At 48.2% G+C, this 21,067-nt stretch overlaps 1 protein-coding gene across 1 annotated transcript in view; it reads right to left on the reverse strand.

Annotated features, from left to right (window-relative positions):
- FRAS1 (Fraser extracellular matrix complex subunit 1) overlaps positions 1 to 21,067 on the reverse strand; it is a 185,924-nt gene that overhangs the window by 7,681 nt on the left and 157,176 nt on the right. The window contains exons 59-67 of the mRNA XM_029911919.1: positions 19,319 to 19,594; positions 18,093 to 18,325; positions 17,462 to 17,622; positions 16,452 to 16,666; positions 12,577 to 12,727; positions 10,884 to 10,991; positions 8,978 to 9,137; positions 7,146 to 7,262; positions 301 to 467 (exon numbers count right to left, since the gene is read on the reverse strand). Coding sequence (XP_029767779.1) covers positions 301 to 467; positions 7,146 to 7,262; positions 8,978 to 9,137; positions 10,884 to 10,991; positions 12,577 to 12,727; positions 16,452 to 16,666; positions 17,462 to 17,622; positions 18,093 to 18,325; positions 19,319 to 19,594 — 1,588 coding nt within the window. The remainder of the gene's footprint in view (positions 1 to 300; positions 468 to 7,145; positions 7,263 to 8,977; positions 9,138 to 10,883; positions 10,992 to 12,576; positions 12,728 to 16,451; positions 16,667 to 17,461; positions 17,623 to 18,092; positions 18,326 to 19,318; positions 19,595 to 21,067) is intronic.

Below are 21,067 nucleotides of genomic sequence, written 5' to 3' on the forward strand. Positions count from 1 at the left end.
GGAGCAATTCAGAAAGACTAAAGAGACCAGCTACACAGCCAAATCCACCAGGCTGGGGAATAGTATTATGACAGGGTTTAGAGTTGCCTATGTAGATGGTGCCATATTGTGGTATGACTGTATTATACAACAGTTATAGTCATGGTCTGACAGGGTTGTAGCATGATTCTGTAACATAGCATGCTCACATAGGCAAGATGAATCTCTAATATCACATCATTTCTCTTACACAATAATAGAGGCAGCACAGATGGACCCTTTAGCTAAAGTAAATTAACAAGGCGAAGGAAAAGGTCTTACCCTTTGAAAAAGCTCCTTTGTAATCCATTTCTGCCAAAGACATTTCAGATTTAGTGGGATCCATCAAAAATACTTTCTCATTGTTACAGAGCTGAAACTCTGTGTTCAGAGAGTACACGACAGGCACTGGGCGGTTTGTCTGCTGGAAGGCAATTGGGATCAAAAATCTAAATTTGGGAGGAGAAAAGAAGACAGTTACCTTTTCCGTAACTGGTGTTCTTCGAGATGTGGTGCTCATGTCCATTCCATATTAGGTGTGTGTGCTCATCACATGCACCGGTGGCGGAAGTTTTTCCCTCAGCAGTATCCATAGGGGACTGGCTCTGGCACTCCCTGGAGTGGCGCCCGCATGGCGTGGTATAAAGGGCGCCGCCAGCTCCCCCCACCCTCAGTTCCTTCTTGCTGGAAACTCCGACAGTGGGGAAGGAGGGCAGGTCATGGAATGGACATGAGCAACACATCTCGAAGAACACCAGTTATGGAAAAGGTAACTGTCTTCAAGTGCTTGCTCATGTCCGTTCCATATTAGGTGACTCCAAAGCAGTACCCCTGGAGATGGGTAGGAGATCATGGGCAATCATGATAACCTGCGCCTGGTCTCTCTTGATCTTTGCCAGGGCCCTGCTGGTGAGTGGACTTGGAGGGAAGGCGTATGTCAGGGCTGAATCCCCACTCTGGCACTTCGAGTGCAGAAAGTGGGGGCCCGCAAGGATTCTAAAAATTAATACTGGCCACTCCAGGCTTGTATTAAACTCGCAAGGTTACAACTTTTCTCTGACCTTGGCTTGGTAAACGCTGCTACCACCCAAATGCAAAAAAAAAAAAACCCTTAGGCCCAGGAAGGAGCACTTGGGAATTCCTCCCTGTGGGGTACCCTGAAGCCCTTTCACCCCCCCACCCCTCCCCGGGGAAGAGCTGAGAAAGAAAACAAAGGAAATTAGCGGTTGCCACTGGCTAATTAAACAACATAGGCACAAACCTCTTAGGACACCAAAAATCCAATCCTGTTCTTAAAAAAAGTAAATTTTATTAAAAACAAAAAGAAAATACATTTGGAACTTAGGCTTTTGCTACATAAATTCCAAAAATTAAGCACCCAAAATAGCTTTTTTGGAGGTTCAACTTAAAGATTACAAGCAAACAAAAGCATCTGGAGTTAGCACAGAGGAGATCCACAGGCCAAAATAAAAAAATAAACCTGATCGCGTCTACCTAAACATTCCCTATCCCAGTGAGTCCTGCTAGGTATGGAAAATAATTTGTTCATACCTGGTTCAAACCTTACACAGCATTTCTGCTTATAGCATTGCTGCTCCGTGTCCCTTCAGCCCAGAGAACAGCAGAGAAAGGGAAAGTTTCTTCCCAATTTTAAAAGGTTCTACCTTCCCATTGGCTCTTTTGGTCAGGTGCCCACTTTCTTTTCTTTACCTGGGGGACTTTTTAACCCTTTACAGGTAAAGCAAGTAGAGAACAGCTACCAAGAGGGATTTTACAGCTAACTGGCTGTCCATCAAAGGGAGCTACCCCTTCCTCCCCCCCATTTATCACAGAGTACACCAGGCTCCCTGACCACGACAGGAGGAAGGTATCGGAGAGGGAATCCTTGCTAAGACCCGGGCGAGAACAAAACCAGTGGCATTTCCTGTTCTGTCTGGTAGTGAACAGGTCTATTTGGGGTCCAAGGTCCAAGGTGTCTGACGCCAACTTGATGGAGTGAGCGGGGTTGTCGAATGGAACCCCTTCCAGGACTGTCCAGCGGTCCACCATCACAGCGAGGTAAGTATCGCCTGGGGAATGGTAACGATCTTCTCCAGGGAGTCTCAGGGCTGGGAATAGACCGTCACCAGCCATTGTTGCAGGGGCTGCATCTGGAGTCTGGCATGGTGGACCTCGTAAGTGCATGCTGTCATGTATCCCAGCAGGCACAGGCAGACCCTGGCTGTATGCAGAGGGAATGCTGAGATTTCCACAATGAGGTTTGCCATCGCGTGGAATCTTTCCAGCGGCAGGAACGCTCTGGCGCAGGTCGAGTCAAGGACCACTCCGATGAACTTTATCCTCTGCACTGGCACTAACACTGACTTTTTGTTGTTCACCAATAGGCCCAGAGAGTGGCACAGTGCTTGAAGCACCGCAACATCCCTTTGGACTTGAGATCTGGAGCCGCCCTTGACGAGCCAGTCATTGAGATACGGGTGGATCTGGATACCCCGGCGCCTGAGGTAAGCCGCCACCACCGACAGGCAGTTGGTAAACACTCTCGGTGCTGTTGCCAGGCTGAATGGGAGGATCATAAACTGGTAGTAGTGGAGCCCCACCATAAACCAGAGGAAGTGTCTGTGTCCTCGAAAGATCGTTATGTGGAAGTATGTGTCCTTCAAGTCGAGGGCAGCATACCAGTCTCTCGGATCCAGGGAGGAGATAATAGAACCAGAGAGACCATGTGGAACTTTAGCTTCTGTAGATACTTGTTGAGGTCTGGCAGGTCCAGGATGGCCCGCAGACCGCCCTGGACCTTTGGGATTAAAAAGTACTGGGAATAGAACCCCTTGTTCCTGTACTCAAGAGGAACATCTTCCACCGCACCCAGCTGTAGCAACCCCTTTACCTCCTGCGTGAAGAGACTCTCGTGAGAGGGGTCCCTGAAGAGGGATGGGGAAGGCGGATGAGAAGGGGGCAGGGGAGAAAGGAACTGGAGGGTATAACCCCCTTCCACTGTGCTGAGGACCCAGCCGGGAGGAAAGGGGAAAGGCAGTTGAAGAACACTGGGAAAGATGGATCCAGGGAATAATCTGGTAGGTTGCCCTCAGGCACACCCTCAAAACAACTGTTTGGCCCCCTGCTTATTATGGGTAGAGCCCGACTGTTCCGAGGGTAGAGGCAAGTGGCTCGGGCGGCGCTTGTTACCCTTGGCTTGTTTATGGGGCCGGTCCTGCCGAGGCTGGCTCCCCTGGCCCTGAGGCTGCTGCGGTTTGAACCGCTTACGTGCCGGAGCTGGGACGTAGAGACCCAGAGTTTTCAGGTTGGTGCGGGAGTCCTTGAGGCCATGCAACTTGCTGTCTGTTTGCTCCGTAAATAGGGCCCTGCCGTCGAAGGGCAGATCCTGCAATGACTGCTGAGCCTCGGTGGACAGCCCAGAGAGGAGCAGCCAAGAAACTCACCGCATGGAGATAGCGGAAGCCATGGTGCGGGCAGCAGCGTCCGCAGCTCTGACGCTGCCTGGAGGGTTGCCCTGGCTGCAGTTGTGCCCTCACTGAGGATCACTCGGAACTCCTTGGAAGCCTTGGGAAGTGACCCTTCAAACTTGGCCATAGCTTGCCACATATTAAAGTCATATCGGCCAAGGACGGCTTGGTGGTTGGCCTCTCTCAGCTGAAGGCTGGAAGACGAATAAACCTTACGTCCAATGAGATCAAGCCTCCTCGAGTCTTTATTTTTGGGGTTGGCCCCAGGTTGTCCTTGCCTCTCCTTGTGGTTAACTGCCAAAAGGGCGATCTCCTTCTTGGAGACAGGCGATGATAGTCCAGTGATCGGCGGTCTCTGGTGTCCGATCGGTTCCAGGATCAGTCCCGGGCCCTTGGAGACGGTCGGGGCCGGTCCCAGAGTTCTTGTCGGGTGGCGCATGCCTCAGAGGGTCTGCGCCAATCTACCGGCGAGGTACACCTCTAGTCTCTTGATCAGTGCCCCTGGTGTGGTGACCGAAGAGGGCTCTGCTGAGCCTGCCTCTCCAGTCCTGAGGCATGACGGCTTCGGGTGGGTGAACACTGGCAGGACGTCCCTCTCCATGTGGATCGGTACTGCTGAGGCTGAGACACACGCATAGGTCCCAACGCGGGTTTTCCCCAAGACTGAGGTACCACGGGAGCCAATGTGGGCGGCACCGCGAACGTCAGAATCTCCTGAGCCACTCGAAGAGCTTCGGATGTCGACAGCACCTGACGCTGGCCAGGGCCTGCACCGCTATCCAGGGTCGCAGGCGAAGCATGGGTCAAGCTGCACTGCTTGACTTGAGCTGGGGCCCGACTTCCCGAAGGGGGTGTTGAGCTGCCTAGCACGGGTTGTGACTCACCCCCCAGCCCTCTCCTGTCCCTTAAGGGAGGTAGGAGATCTTCCCCTCCCAGTCTTTTTCGGCTTCTTCCCCAAAGCCGTGGAGTGGGATCGGTGCCGGCTCATGGATGGCACCGGCGGAGCACTGCGCACGAAGGCCGTGGTGCTCGGTGCAGAGTCGAACCGCTGCTCCATTGCCAGAGTGAGTGCCGACTCCATTAGGAGCACTTTCAGATGGATATTGAACTCCTTCTTCGTCCTAGGTTTAAAGGACTTGCAGATATGGCACTTGTCATTGCTGTGCCCGTCGCCTAAGCACCTTAGGCAGCTGGTATGTGGATCGCTGATGGGCATCAGCCGTTTGCAGGGCGTAAAGCCTGGGGACCAGGGCATGCCCCGTCCCCCGGCTGAGTCCCGTTTGGGACTCACAAAAAGTTGAGAACTACTACTAAGGGTAACTAAGAAACCACTAACTATATACAACTATACTACAGGTTTTCAAAGTTCACAAGAACAGAAAATGAAACAAGGCTAGCCGAAGCAGCAGATGTTCCAGCACCGTCACTGGTGGCAAGAAGGAAATGAGGGTGGGGGGAGCCGGCCACACCCCTTATACCGCGCCATGCGGGCGCCACTCCAGGGGATGGGCTCTGGCACCCCCTAAGGAGACTGTACTGGGATCCACAAGCACACACCCCTAATATGGAATGGACATGCGCAAGCACTCAGAAAGAAAAGAAGGAAATGCAGCTTGGACTTGTCCACACACGTAAGTTATGCCGCTTTAAACATCCCCATATAGTGAAATTGGTACACACCATCCTAGGATGGACCCAGTTATACTGATATAAAGGTACTTATGCTGGTTTAGCTTATTGCCATCTACACTAGAGTGAAAATCGCACCCTCTGACCAACACAGTTCTACAAAATCTGTGTGTAGACTAGACGTTAAATCCCCATCTTCCCCTGAGCTGCAGCTGTCACAAGTCAGCGTTTTCCTCCAGAGATGCAGCATCTGCTGAGAGCATGGGAGTCTATAGAAGAACCCAGCAGCTGTGGTACTATTGTTTGACACTTTGGAGCTTTATTTCCTACTGTTTATATGCTCAAACTGGAGCATATGGGGCACAACACTCATTAATAACAAATAGCTGTTGCCTGGTACAAAGGCTATGCATCAAGAGTGAAATTTTCTCAGTTGAAGAGGGCTACTGCACACTATTTAAGCCTAGGGGCAGAGCTGTCCAGTGGGGAGCAGAGACGCAAGGTGGGTGAAGTAATATCTTTTACTGGATCAACTTCTGTTCGGGGGGGGAGCAGGCAGATTAGTTGTGGGCTTCTGCATCACCTGCAAGCCCCGGAACTGGGACTGACTAAACCAGCATTGATCTGGGGTTTGCAGGCAGGCCAAGGGAACGAGCGTGAGTTTCATATACCCAAATGCCCCATAAGGGATGGAGAAAGACAGTGGCCACTAACCCACCTTTAGTAGCGATCAAAAAAGAGCCAGAGATTAAGACAGTAAATTTCATCTTCCACAACCCAACTCCTGCTTAGTACCCCGCACGCAGCCCAGTTACTCTGTCGGAGTGTATGTGGGCGGGGGCAGTGAACTTCACCCCAAAAGGAGAACAAGAACAACGTGGTTCTGATTTTCAGATGTCCTGAGTACTGCAGCTCCCACTGGAGCCACTGATATTCAGCCCCTGTGACGATCAGGCCTATGTAACTCCACAGATTGTCTTTGACAGAAGCAAAAGGAAACAAAAAGAGATCATGCTTTCCCCTGCCTTTCTGACCATTTTTTGCTGACATCCGAACCAAGTGCTCAGACGTAGTGAAATTAGCCGTGTTACAAACCGTTCTGAGGGGCTCCAGTCAAACTATAGATTTAATGTTGAGGGAGCCCTGTTCTACTATTTTGATGGAGGACAATCTCATTCACTGCTAGAATCCAAAGCCAATAGAGAGTTTTCTCCCCTCTCGTTTCTGCTGTTATAGCTCATGTCAGATGCCTGCTGTGTCCATGCAAATGATGCAAGCAGACAGACCACTTCCTTCTAAAGCTAGCACAAAGTCAACACTGTTATCTAAGGCCTGGTCTACACTACGACTTTAATTCGGATTTAGCTGCGTTAATCCGAATTAATCCTTAACCCGTCCACACAACGGAGCCAGTTACTTCGAATTAAAGGGCGCTTAAAATCGATTTCTGTACTCCACCCCGACGAGCGGAGTAGCACCAAAATCGATTTTGTAAATTCGAATTAGGGGTAGTGTGGCTGCACACCACCGAATTAATGTGGTTAAAATTAATGGGGTAGTGTGGCCGCACACCACCGAATTAATGTGGTTAAAAACCGAATTAATGTGCTTAGTGTGGCCGCGCACAATCGAATTTATACAATCTGTTTCCCAAATTCGAATTATCTAAATTCGAATTAATCTCGTAGTGTAGACGTACCCTAAGCCATTTCAGCTTGTGGTGCTGTGTACCCTGCACCACCTCCTCTGGAGGCATATTCCACTGCACACCTTCTGTTTGTGTGTGGCTTTCTTTAATATCTATGAAATTTGTGTACCCCAACCACATTTACATCTCAATATAACTATTCTTCATTCCTATATCCACACATTTCAATCTCTTTCATTGGAGGGTTCTTCATTTCCAACTCCACAAACTATCAGTTACTCATACGCTCCACTCCCTTGAGGTTAACCCATTTGTACCAACTCTGAACGCAGGCCTTGGGGTCTGAGTGAGCAGTGAAACAGGAGAATAGCGCCTCTCCTCACCTTTCTGGGGCATGAGCAGTACACGCCAATGGCTTGTCTCCTGGGTCAATCCACGGCTGCGTGGGCTGCACAGTACAAGGGATTAAGTAGATTGTGTACTCTCCAGAATAGTCCTTCCTGGAAACAGATGGGAGATGCCATGGTTACCATATTAATCTGGGAGTTGTTTACCTGCCTGGAAACATTTATCAGATGGGCAGTTGCATAGCTTTTTGCATCCAGCATTTTCTCATTAGTACAAATGATTATCCATGCATGTTGCACTATTCCAATACTGAAGATAAAAGTTTTGAACCACCACCACCACCAGGTGTAAGTCCATCAATTCCAGTGGAGTTACAGCAGGGATGAGAATTTGGTCCACAATGTTTAAAGATGCTCTGTTTGCCTGTGAGCACGAACACAGGTGGACGAGAGACATGGGATCATTTACTGAAATGATAGCAAGAAAAGCAGAGTGAATGAAGATATTTCTGGATCATAGCGTAAGTACTTCTATCAAGGACAGCCTTAATTTTAATTAAACTGTGAAACACAGGGATTGAAATCCTGCTTTAAAGCGCAAATCTCAATGCGCCCTTAGGAATGAAGTCACTACCAATACCTCCATGCTACTTATACAGATGTTTTGTCCCTCCTCCCAAAAATGAATTCAGTACACTTGAAAGGAACTGGATTGACAGCCCTGGAGATTAAGCTCTTCCTTTACTCACATGACGGATACAGCGTTGGCTGTAGCAGTGAAAGCTGCCCTCCTATGTGCCTCCTCTCAAACCCTTGAGGTAATGCAGGTTCCATAGGCCATTCGATTCTAGCTCCCTTTGCTGAGTCTGTCCACCAGGCAGATACTGATGACTGGACTTGAGGCCACTGAATCCATTTTACATAGGCCACCAACAATCCTTGTTATGAGGGACCATATAGGTACTGCCATAAAGGTATATAGTGCTTACTAACATAGGGCCAGATTCCAATACTACTTTACTGGCTGAGTAAAGGGATTTCATTCTACAAGTAGTTCCATTGAGTGAGGGTATCAGAATCAGACCCCTAGGTAAGACACATTCCCTGCTGTAAAGGGCCTACAATTTCAGGTAAACAAACAGAAGATAGGACACCGAGAAGAGGAGAGGAGGCAACTGGATAAAGAGAAGGAGGGGTTTTGAAGAGGTGTCATTTATATAAGATGATACAGATCATAGCTGGAGGAGGAAGACAAAGGAGCCACCAGATTAATAACAAAATTAGGGGCTACCCACCAACCAGGGTTTAATTCAGCTGTTGCCATAGAAGTGAATGGAAACCTTGTTCTCAGTTGCCTTGCACCTTGTGCAGTCATTTACCCCAGAGTTACACAGGGGCAAAGCAACCGAAAATCAGGCCCAAAGACTCCATATCCCACTACCAAGCCCCTACAAACAATAGGCTGTTAATATGGTGAGAAGTTCTTGGAGAATAAAAAATTTATAAGCATATATATATATATAAAAAAAAGCCCTGATCATGTGTTCAGGACATCGAACAGATGAGACTGTTGCCATTCACTTATTCTACCTCCATTCTTATATCCTATGCTCAAAAGAGCCTTTCTGCTTATGCAAGATCCAAACAGATTAGAGGATTTATCAAGGCCACCCAGGAGATAAACAGAAATAAAGTTTCATGCTAGTGGCTAATGCCATAACAGCAGAGAGAGAAATTAAGTGCTAGTATGACTGAACTGGACATTTCGCTCCAGGATGCTGTTAAGACTGGCATTCTCAGCATGCACGAACACCATTCTGCTGATGGAAGCTATAAAGCCAACTGTACCCACAGTCCTTCTTCCTCACCTGTTATAGGAGCTGGTTGCCCTCCACAGCTGATACGGGGAGTCAAAAGTCTGTGCACTCCACAAAAGCTGCAGATCGAACTCAATCCCTCCTAGGTGGTCTGGAGTCATTATAAAAGACTTCACATCTGGCAGAGTGTGGTGCTCCATCACAAAATGCCCTGTATGGAGGAATACAAATACATCACCTAGAAAGACATATTTTTACCTGTATCTAGCCTTCTGGCAAACTTGTCTTGAAGTCACATGCTGGAGAGGTGGTCAGTAGAGTATCTAATGTTCCATTGAAGGTTTAAAATAAAACAAAATATGAAAAGGTCCAATCTTGGATCTCAAGAACTTGGAACTCAGTGGGATAACTCATGTGAGTAATGGTAACTTGTGTGAGTCAGGATCAAGCCTGCCCTAAGAAAGATTTACAAACAACACAATGGTAAAACACTGGCAGCTGATGTACAGTAGCATTCCCACTGTTGCTAGCCATGATGGTACTGCAGTGGTGCTAGAGCAGGGGTAGGCAAACTTTTTGATCGAGGGCCACATTGGGGTTCCAAAACTGTATGGAGGGCCGGGTAGGGAAGGCTGTGCCTCCCCAAACAGCCTGGTCCCCGCCCCATATCCACCCCCCCCCACCTCCCGCCCCGACTGCCCCCCTCGGACCCCAACACCCCTATCCAACCCCCCCTGCTCCTTGTCCCCTAACTGCCCCCCTGGAACCCCACCTCCTATCCAACCCCTCCTGCTCCCTGTCCCCTGACTGCCCTGACCGCTATCCACACCCCCGCCCCCTGACAGACCCCCCCAGGACCCCACACCCTATCCAACGCCCCCCACTCCTTGTCCCCTGACCACTCCCTCCCAGGATGCCCTGCCCCTAACTGCCCCCCCGGAACCCCACCCCCTATCAAACCCCCCTCCCCCCAAGCCCGACTCTGAATGCGTCCCTGCGAACGCGGGCGGAGGAGCAGGGGCAGCCGGAAAGAAGCGGCGGTTTCCCCTTCAAAGCGCCGCTTCTCTCAGGAGGCCACCGGGCGGCCGTGCAGCCGGCCAGAGAGAAGCGGCGCGTTGAAGGGAAAACCGCCGCTTCTCTCCGGCTGCGTGGCTGCCCCTGTTCCTCCTGAGTCATCCGCCCGCGTTCCCGCCACCTGCACCGCCTGCCTGCTCCCCGGAGGCTGCGGGTGAGCCTCCCTCCCTGCTCTCCTGCCCAGCGCGCGCCCACGGCACGGTGAGGTAGGGCTGCGGGGGAGGGGGGCCGGGGGCTAGCCTACCCGGCCCGGAGCTCAGGGGCCGGGCAGGATGGTCCCGCGGGCCGGATGTGGCCCGCAGGCTGTAGTTTGCCCATGTCTGTGCTAGAGCAACAATCAAAGGATTTCAGAAAGTCATTCGTTTAGACAAGGCCATGACAAAAGTAGTCTTCTGCAAAGACCAGCTGACACTAACGGCAGCCAGCAAACTCTGGAGTATAGGAACCTCACTCCATCCAGCTGCCTACCATTAATGCCAACACTTTCACTGCTGGCGTTGGGAGTCCCCAATACCTGGCATTAAACTATGCTTGCTCTGGTTTCCTGTTCCTTAGAGCATTGGCTCCTGAAGGCAGAGAGCACAGCTGGCCTGCCCTGGGCAGGAACAAGCGGAAAAGGAGTAAGGCAGACAGAATTCCACAAGTCCTTCCCAATACAGGTGAATTATGGTGCAGATAAACCCAGGGAATGAATCAAACAAACAGCAACCAGCTAAGAGGGTAACAGCAGAAAAGCAAATTGGCCTTTGGGTAAAAATAAATAAATTCTTTGAACGTGAACATTGCCCTCAGCCATATACAACAATCCTAGAACTTTATCATCACTGTCCTCAGGACCAAGCAGTATTTGTATGATGTTCCAAATCAAAGCTGACACTCTTACCTCTGAATTTGGCATGGGTCTTGAACTCAATAACCAGCCGGCCATCCTCTCGGATGTAGATCCTTATTATCTGCAGCCTGGCGGAGAGAACGCTGTCTGTCTGAATCCCTGCATGGGCATATTGAGGAGAAAGTGAATGTAACAGCAAGGGGACTGTCTAGAACATCTGCTTGCAATGAACGAATTCACACCACCAGAATGAATTCCAGAGGTAGAGAATCTGACAATACACAGCCAGGGCCCAATCCTTGCAGCTCTTACTCAATGTGAGTAGCGAGACTACTCCTGGGAGGGCTGCAGGGTTGGGGCCTCAGCTTCAGCTGGTCGGGAATTTATTGATGAAACCTAAGTTACCTCTAAGCTATGTGGCCACACAGCAGGCTATCAAGGGTTGCGCAGACTGGGAGAGGCACTTCTCCCCTGGCCCCAGCCTCGGAGCTGCCGCAGCCGGGGAGGGGCGCCTCTCGTCCAGCCCTGGGCTGCCGCCGCGCGCAAGACAGAGTCCTCTCTCCCTGCTGCAGTCCTGGGGTAGCCTGCACTCCAAACTCCTCATCCCCGGCCCCACCCCAGAGCCTGCACCCCCTGCACCCCAACCCTCTGCCCCAACCCTGAGCCTCCTCCTGCACCCCAAACCCCTCATCTCCCACCCCACCGCCCGCATCCCTAGCCAGAGCCCACACCACTTGTACCCCAACCCTCTGCCTCAGCCCTGAACCCCCTACCACACTCCGAACCCCCTCGGCCCCACCCCCGCCACACATCACCTCCATATTGGTACACATAACAAAATTCATTCTGCACGTGGATGTAAAAAATTAGAGGAAACTTTGGATGAATTGGAAAATTCCTATTTGTCTAAACACATCAGGATGGACTTTCTGGTCAAAATGAGAGAGACAGCCCAGAAGAGCCTGTAGTCCCGTGGTTAGAGCACTCACCTGGGATGTGGGAGATGCAGATACAAGTCCCTGCTCAGCTTAATTCAGAGTACTAGCTATTCTGCAGTGGCACGTGCTCTCATGGGTTTTAAAATTTTTTTTAAGAAAGCTCTTGGTTTTGTTCTGGCGCAGAATGAAAACAGATTCTGAAACCTCAATATGTTTAGCAAAACAGAATTCTTGCCCTACTCACCACAAGCCCAGGGTTCAAGGAGGGGGGAAACTGGAGGGAAATTACAAGGACTACGGACAGCTTGACTAAATAGAAAGGATGGGCTCACACACAAGCTGGTTCTTTGGTGTAATCATCAAAAAAGGAGAGACACTGTGCAGAGTTTATACCTGACAGTAACTGAACAAAAGTCGGTTTGGACCAATTATTGGGAAAAAATTCCAAATGGTGAGTCCTGTCAGACTGTGGTAGGAAGCACCAACATTTGAATAATTTCAAAGAGAGCTGGAGAAAGCACTAAAAAGTATATCCCAGTGAACAATCTTGCCAGGACAGTGAAAGGGCTAGATGACCCAATAGTCTTTTCCAGCTACAATGTCTATGACTCAGTGAAGGCAGTTTCATTTGTTAACGGACAGAGCTTAGAAGGTGAAGGATGACTCTCCTTGCTAAATATTTACAATTTAAGGGTCTGATCCCATTTGTCTTAACTCAGACAGAACTCCCATGTGCTTCAGCAAGTTGTGCCCAAAGTGAAGACTGCAGTAACAGTTGCGAAAAGAGGAAAAATGTGTCAGTCTACCTGTTCTCCAGAGAACAGTGTCGTAGAAGAAGGAAAATTCCATCTCTGTGTGATGTTCAAGAGAAGCCCAGCCCCTTGGTGCGGTCACATAAATGTAGGACACATAGAGAGGGACATGGACTGTCAGGAAGGACTGGGCAGAATCTCGCACCTGTCAATCAAACAAAAAGATGGTTATGGGGTTTTGGGGGGGTGAAAGATACTGGCACCAGTTCATAACAATGCTTTGTAGATTTACTGTAACTAGTAAACCCTATACACTCAGAGCAGTTCAGATTCTGCCCCAGAAATAGCAAAAAGTCAGAGCAGCATTCATAGAATTCTTCTCCTATAGGTTTGGATCTTGTGTCACGTGGATGACAAGCTACCTCTTTCCACAAGGAAAATCATGGATGTCCTACATGTAGGATGTACAAAGGGAAGGATGCAGTATTTCTAAGGCATTGTAAGGTCTTGCTTCCCCCACCCCACCCCAAGGGTCATACATTAGGAATAATCAACTGCAGAAATACAAAATGGGAAATGACTGCCTAGGCAGGAGTACTGCAGAAAAGGATCTGGAGGTTATAGTGGATCGCAAACTAAATATGAGTCAACAATGTAATGCTGCTGCAAAAAAAGCAAACATCATTCTGGGATGCATTAGCAGGATCTTGTAAGCAAGACACAAGCAGTAATTCTTCTACTCTACTCAGCACTGATAAGGCCTCAACTGGAGTATTATGGCCAGTTCTGGGCACCACATTTCAGGAAAGATGTGGACAAGTCGGAGAAAGTCCAGAAAAGAGCAACAAAAATGATTAAAGGGCTAGAAAATATGACATTATAAGGAAAGATTGAAAAAACTGTGTTTAGTCTGGAAAAGAGGACTGAGGGGGACATGAAAACAGTCTTCAAATACATAAAAGGTTGTTATAAAGAGGAGAGTGATAAATTGATCTCCTTATCCAGTAGGGACAGAACAAGAAGCAATGGACTTAAATTGCAGCAAGGGAGATTTAGATTAAACATTAGCAAAAACTTCCTAACTGTAAGGGTGGTTAAGCACTGGAACAAATTATCTAGGGGTGCTCATTAGAGGTTTTTAAGAACAGGTTGGACAAACACCTGTCAGGGATGGTCTAGATCAGTGGTTCTCAAACTTTAGCAATCCCAGGACCCTCATTTTGATTTAAACATTTTCAGGGACCCTCAAGACACCCCCCAGCTCAGCCCTTGCCCCGCCCCTTTGGAGGCCCCGCCCCTGCTCACTCCATCCATCCTCCCTCCATCGCTCACTCTCCCTAACCCTCACCAGGCCGGGGCAGGGGGTTGGGGTACAGGAGTGGATGCAGGGTGCAGGCTCTGTGAGGGAGTTTGGGAGTGGGAGGGGATGAGGGGTCTGGGAGGGAGTTTGGGTGCAGGCTCTGGGCTAGGGCAGGGGGTTCAGAGGAGGGAGGAAGGGAGGGAGGGGTGTGGGCTCTGGGTGGGAGTGTAGGAGGGGGCTCTGAGCTGGGGCAGGGAGTTGGGGTGCGGGAGGGGGTGAGGGCTCCAGCTGGGCAGCACTTACCTCGGCTCCCAGAAACAACTGGCACATCCCTCTGGCAGCAACTCCTAGGCAGAGGGCCAGGGGGTCTCCGCACGCTGCCCCTGCCCGCAGGCACTGCCCCCGCAGCTCCCATTGGCTGCAGTTCCTGGCCAATGGGAGCTGCAGCGTCAGTGCTCGGGGCGGGGGCAGCGCACGGAGGCCCCCTGCCCCCCTCCCGGGCCTCAGGGACCTGCTGGCCGCTTCTGGGAGCAGGGCAGAGCCGGGGCAGGTAGGAAGCCTACCTTCGCCCCGCTGTGCTGCCGGACTTTTAGCGTGCAGGAGGCACTGGGAGGGAGGGGGAAGGAGTTGAGGGAGGGAGGAGGAGGAGTTGATCAGTGGGGCCTGGGGACCCCCAGGGGTCCGCGGACCCTAGTTTGAGAAAAGCTGGTCTAGATAACACTTAATCTTGCCTCAGTGCAGGGGACTGGACTAGATGACCTTCTGAGGTCCCTTCTAGTCCTGCATTTCTATGATTATTGCTGATTAATGAACAAGTATGGTTGGGAGGAGGGAAACTTGTCTAGTCCTCCCTCTTGGAGCACAGATAATTATAGTGTGCCTACAAACCATACAAGACACCCTGGTAACTGGATTTTTGTATATGAAATGGGCAAGGTATAAAGCTATCATATTATACCTATCTTTACACATGCCCATTTCATATATTGTATCTTTACACAAAGCCATTTTTTCTCTTCTCACAGTACATCTTCTTGCACACTCTGCCATTCTGGTGTAGGGTTAAATAGGTATTTTTCTTTGTTTACCAATTCATAGTACGGAGGCAAATGTACACAGATGGAGCTGATGAAAGCTCTTTTTCAAGTGCTTGAAGCATTGATTGCAGCAGATGTTTTGAAAAAGCAAATATTGTAATTTGTCTAGAATCTTATTTAAGATTTTCAGGTAGTAAGAAAATACTTACAGATTAAAAAAAGTTTGACAAGAGTTTAACAGACAAATAGTTTTCTTGATTTGCATGATAAAGAAATAAGTAGCATTTCTAATTATTAAAGCCAGGATTTTGATAAATGCGCAATGTTGGCCTCTCTCGGCTCTCCCTGAAGTCAATGGTAATTGATCCATTGACTTAAATGGGAACAGAGTTAGGTCAGCTCTTATTGCTGTTAAAAATCTCTCTGTAATTGTCTCAAGCAGGCAAATCGGGTGATGTGCAGAGGGTCAGTTGAAAGCCTACGAACCATTCGAGACCTCCTGATAACTGGATTTTAATATATGAAATGAGCACATATAAAGACAACAACTCAGTGGATCATCACCAACGTTGTTGGTTTTCAAAAACTATTGGAATAAAAGTAACTGTCACTAAAATGATGAATGAGTTTGCCAATGTGAATAAAGATTGTCTTTTCCTGATTAGCATTTGAGAAATGAAAAATACCTCCCTCTCCCTATTCTGCTGAAAGAACATTGTGTAAATACAAAGCTGTTCCTCACCCACCGAAAACACTAGTGTTAGTGAAAGCCGAGTCTGCAAACATGCCTTTATCTTTATATGCGTGTACCCTAGCTCTGTGTGCATTATACATGTATGGGTATGTGTGTTGGTTAGAATACCTGGGCTCCACCACATACGCTAACTGCGCACATGAGCTAACCACACACATACGCTAACTGCGCACGAGGTACTGTGAATCATGATTTCAGCTCTAAAAACGCAAGTCTCTATTCGGTGCATTAAAAGAGCAGCTCTGTTTGCTCAGTCAGTAGAAGGAACAGTTAAACGAGCCAGTCTGGGTTATTAGAATATATTGGTTATACATACTGCAACCAGTAGAGGGCAGTGGTGCTCATACACACAAGCCATTATTTTATATTGCTGAGCTTCACAGGGCTAATCTGCACATTTGAGAAACCTCAAACAATTCCTGTGAGCTCACTCCACTATTCACAGAGGGCAACATTCTCAGCAGGTGTAAATCAACATATATCCACTGAATTCAATCCTGATTTACACCAGCTGAGCATCTGGTCTAAAACAGTTAACAGCAGAGACAATCGTGAATTTTCATATTACCAATACATTATTGCACTTACACCATTTACAGTATATTCTCTAGCATACCATGGAATAATATCATTAAAACAACACCATGCTTATCAAAATAAAAGAGCCAAGAACATTTCATGATGTACTATTCTACCTTAAATAACAGCCAGGCGAAAATCAAATGTGTACTGATTCCGTGGGATGGAAGGCACGCCCAATGAATATTACTGCTACAGGACTTCTGCCTGAGTAAAGAAGTCTGGATTGGGCCCAAGTCTTATGGAAATGAACCCTCACCTGGAAGTCAGCAGTTACAGATCCCCCACAGACATCGATTAATTCTGTCATGTCATAGTAAGCATCAAAGGTCCAAATGCAGCTCTTCAGATTGAGGTGTTTGTAGAGCTGGATTGTCTTTGGTTCTCTCACGGTGGGATCAAACTGGTATGGACGGTCATATCCAGGACCCAGAACGATGCTGTCATAGGTCACTTCATCCAGGAATCCCGCTTCTGGAATTAGGAAACAAAAGGAGACGTATCTCTGTGAATTAAGGAACTCTGGCCTAGGTACTGACATAACATTTTAATTATCAGATGAGATATCGGATATATACTGAGATGACGATTTTTATTACAGTACTGCTTAGAGGCACTTTTCGCTACGTTAAACTGGAGGTAAGGCTGAGTCCATATAAATAACATAAAGGTAAAAACGTAACAGGGATGTTGCATTTATTCCAGAAACAAAAAACATTACAAAGCCAGGAAACTCAGGACTAAGGTTAAACTTATAAAATATCCAAACATGTTAAGGTATGAAAATGCACAGTTAGGGCATCCAAACAACCTTAACTCTGCCCTGTAGTGACACCATGCAATAAACATACAATTATGACGTGTGCATTAGAGTGTTTGCAGTCCCAGGGTAGCTTAAACTAATTTTTAAAGACAAGTTTTGGATTTTTTCCTTGGCTCATGGCGTCCCTTCCACATGATTCGTTTGCTGATGCTGCTTTCTGTGCCACACAGCAGAATGAGGCACAGGGGCTCACTATATACCTTGATAAAGACCTGCCAAAGAACATGTACGGGAAAGGGGAAATGACTTGCTAAGTGCATTCCTTCCCATTTATCTCCCTCAAATATAGCAACTCTGCTGAATATTGATATCACTTTAACAGAGATATTATTCTTCATTATATAGTGCCAATAGCATGCTAGGTCCTTGCCTTAAAGAGCTTAAGCTTACACTCTGTACATGTTTCCTTTTTAATTTACCAAGCAATAGCTTGCTTTAAAGATTACCCGAGATGCCCTGCAGATCCCGGATGGTGACCAGGTTTGAGCAGACATGCTGGTGTCTGTAGATGGACTCGGATAAGAGGAAGTGCAGGTTGTGCAGAGGCATAGTGGAGATGAGAGGCAGCATTCCATCCTGGTGGGGGATTTGCACTGAAATATGGATTCTGGGACAGAATAAACAAACAGGAACAGCTGTTTATGCAAAACCTGTTCACAAAAGGGGTGCGTATTATAGCAGTTTACACAGCACATAGCTAAGGTCTTGTCCACAGCTCATAGTACAAGTTTGAGTTAGTTAGTGTTATATTTATTTAGGGCTGAATTTCCTCCCTGATGTTGAGCAGCACTGTATTCCTTGAAATAGACCCCCTGACTGCAGTGTTTCTAACTCAAGGAGTAAGGCATGACTTCAGAGGAAATCATATGAATGCTCACTGCAGCCCTTCAGTATTAAATATGAGGAGTGTGTTTGGGGGCAGACCCAGTTCATGATATACGAAAGAGACCTCATTTCTTACACCCATCCCTCTTTTTCTGTTCTGTTTGTTGCGTATGTAAAAAAAATGAATTAAACTGTTAAACCCCTGGAAGACCAGAATCAGGGTCAGGTGATTGCGCCTTTCCAGGCTTATACCTGTTGGGATGTTCCTTGTGTTTGACATCCAGATACTTCAGAGTGGCAATGAATGACTGAGCCTGGAATCCTCGGGCCGTTCCAGCTACCACAGGAGTATGACAAATGGCGCTGTCGGTCCCGATGGTAACTATGTTGCTTCTCAGCGGGGTCCCCACGTGCCCGGCCTTGTCTACGGCTTTTGCCACACAGCGCACATGGAACCGCCGGCTGAAGTAAATGCTGTCCAGCACCTGGGAGGAATGAGGAAAGAGGTCTGCCTGTGTGTAAAAGGCAAAGCCAGGCCCGCCCCCATACGCAAGAGCTGATTTGCAGAAGGGCTGAGCACTCACAGCTGCAATGAAGTCAGTGGGAGCTGTGTTTGAATAGACGAAGTGTTCTCGTTATTATCAATTTATGTATATTACTGTCCTGCCTGAGGCTCCTAGCCATAGACCAGGACCCCATTGCCCTAGGTGTTCTACAAACACAGAACAAAGAGATGGTCCCTGTCTCCTAGGGCTTACAACGTACTGCTGAGTACTCTCAAAGTCAGGTCCTAGGACTCTCAGTTGGGCATGCAAAATTAGTGGAAACTTCTGACCTTGATCTCTCTCTACCTCAGTACCCCTTCTGTAAAACGGGGATAATGCCATCCCCCCCCACTTCACAGATAATAGATTCATTCATGTTTGTGAAGCACGCTCATGCTCTTGTGAGGAGCACCATGGAAATGCCCGGAAGGAAATTAATAATTGTCTGGAGAGAAGAGTTTGAATACTGTGCAGCAAATAATGCCTAGGGCCACCCGTTAAACAACCAGAATAAAACAAAATATTGAATAGGTTTTCATTCAGTGAGCACCATCCGTCCTGTGCACCAAATGAGGCAGGCGTCCTATCGATCAGGGCGTTAAAGACTGTATCATAATGCATATGCACCAGGGGGCTGAATTAAGGTTGCACAGGCAACCTTATTTCTGGCACGTCTTAACTTTTGTGTGCTGGACTTTGCAACCTTAATAATGTTCTCTTAATGAAGCTGGGCGCTTTGTGGGTGGCTGGGTGGGTGTAAAATATACGCACATTACTTAACTTAGTTAATGGTTCTTCAAGAACTGATATTCCACTGACCTAGAATTTCAAAACAGCAAATGCTTCAAGGATGCGCTTTGAGCCCCACAACACTCACCATGTACTGTTATGCACAATCCACACCCTCTTGCGCTACAGTACACAGTCACGTACCATGTGGTTGATGCTAGTGAACGGCGTATTGTCCGTAATTGTTTCAAAGGGTGATCTGGCCCCATTCCCATCAGTGGGGGTTGCCACCTCCCAGCTGAACTGTATTGAAGACTGGTTGATCCCGGCCTCATCGCAGCGCTCCTTCATGACTAAGTACTTGGGGAAGTGAGGATCACAAGGTGTTACACAGATCAGTGGGTAGCCTGGAGAAGGGGATTTCTTTACACCCTCTTTGGTTACTTCCTCCACATGGTCATAGTCTGCCAGGGTGACCACCTGCAGCAATGCAACACAACAGCTTTCAGTGGGACTTAGGGAAAGAGACAGGAAGCAAGGGGCTGGGCTGCTTGTTCCCTCAATTTCCAAACCTTGTTACTGGTGCATTGTGTTTATTTTACTTCCTAAATCCCACTGAGGATTACAGAGAAGGAGAGAGGTGTGTGGACTCAGCAGGAATGCTCAGCGCTACCAGCATGTTGGAGCATCCTATGCTATTAAAGTACTAAATCCTACATTATGGAACATATTCATCCAATTCCTGAATTGCAGCCGTGTCCCTCAGAAGAGAAACAACCCAAGTCCTACCTCTGCCCAGCTGTTCGCATTCCAGCTCAGGTATCAGTTCGGCTCTCTGCAGGAAAAGGTGAGTGGGATTCTACCCACATAATTATATTTGATATTACTTCGGATGCTGAAGCACACAAGGAACATGTCAGTGCATATACTGTCCTTTGCCCAAACTAAGGGCAATGCCAATGTAATAACTTCCCTGTTTGAGGGAAATAAACCCAGGAATTCTGGATGTAAAAGGACAAAAAGGCTTGTCCTTAGGCAAAAGGACAAGCTCCGTTAGCTTGGAGGTGGTAGCAGACTCAGACATCTATATGCCATTTGCCCACTAGAAAGGTTCCTACCTTATGATAATACCTTAGTTAAGTGGGACTTTCCCATGCTACTTCCTTATTATCTGCCATTTTTGCCTTGGCAATCTCCAGCCCCTCTCACCTTAATGTAAGCAACTGTGTCTCTTCAGTCATGCCACAGTTCAAATGGCAGGAAAGCATGGGCCCATGCCTCTGTGAAGTGGGTGAAGAACCATTATGTAGCCTGTTCACCTATTCACTGCCTTGCCTGCCTCCCACACCACCTGGAATACCAGGATCAATCTACTCTGACCCTCTGCTGGTCCAAAGAGGAATGCTGTGACTACAGAGGGTATGTCTACACTACAGTTTTAACCTTGAGTTATCTGGTCACATGAACAGGGGGTCAGCCTAGCCCAGTGGTTCCCAAACTTTAACAGCCCGCGAACCCCTTTCACTAAATTGTGAAATCTTGTGAACCCCCTCCTAAAAATGAGTATTTCCATGAATATAAGTTTAAATTTCCTCGGTGCGATGGATGTGCTTGCTTTGCTCTGCATAGCTCTTGGAAGTCTGGAACCACTGGAGAAAGATAAAGTCTCAGGTCTGGTTCGGCATCAAGTCTGTTTCTGTATTTGGTTTTCAGTTGTGCAGAGGAGGAAAACGCTTTCTCGCATAAGTATGTTGTTGAAAATGGTAACAAAACTGCAGCAGCTTTTTCTGCCAGAAGGGGGTACTCGTTTCTTACAGTCAGCCAAAGTTGATCGGAGCGCTGGGGTTCGGGCTGCCAGCTCCCCTGCTGACGGGGGCAGGGCTCGGGCTGCCAGCCCCAACTGCCCGGCCCCGCTCTCCCTGGGGCTCGGGCTGCCAGCCCCGCACGGAGCGC

The sequence above is a fragment of the Terrapene carolina genome, unplaced genomic scaffold (assembly GCF_002925995.2).
Source record: "Terrapene carolina triunguis isolate 2854851 unplaced genomic scaffold, T_m_triunguis-2.0 Scaffold136, whole genome shotgun sequence".
Lineage (NCBI taxonomy): Eukaryota > Metazoa > Chordata > Testudines > Emydidae > Terrapene > Terrapene triunguis.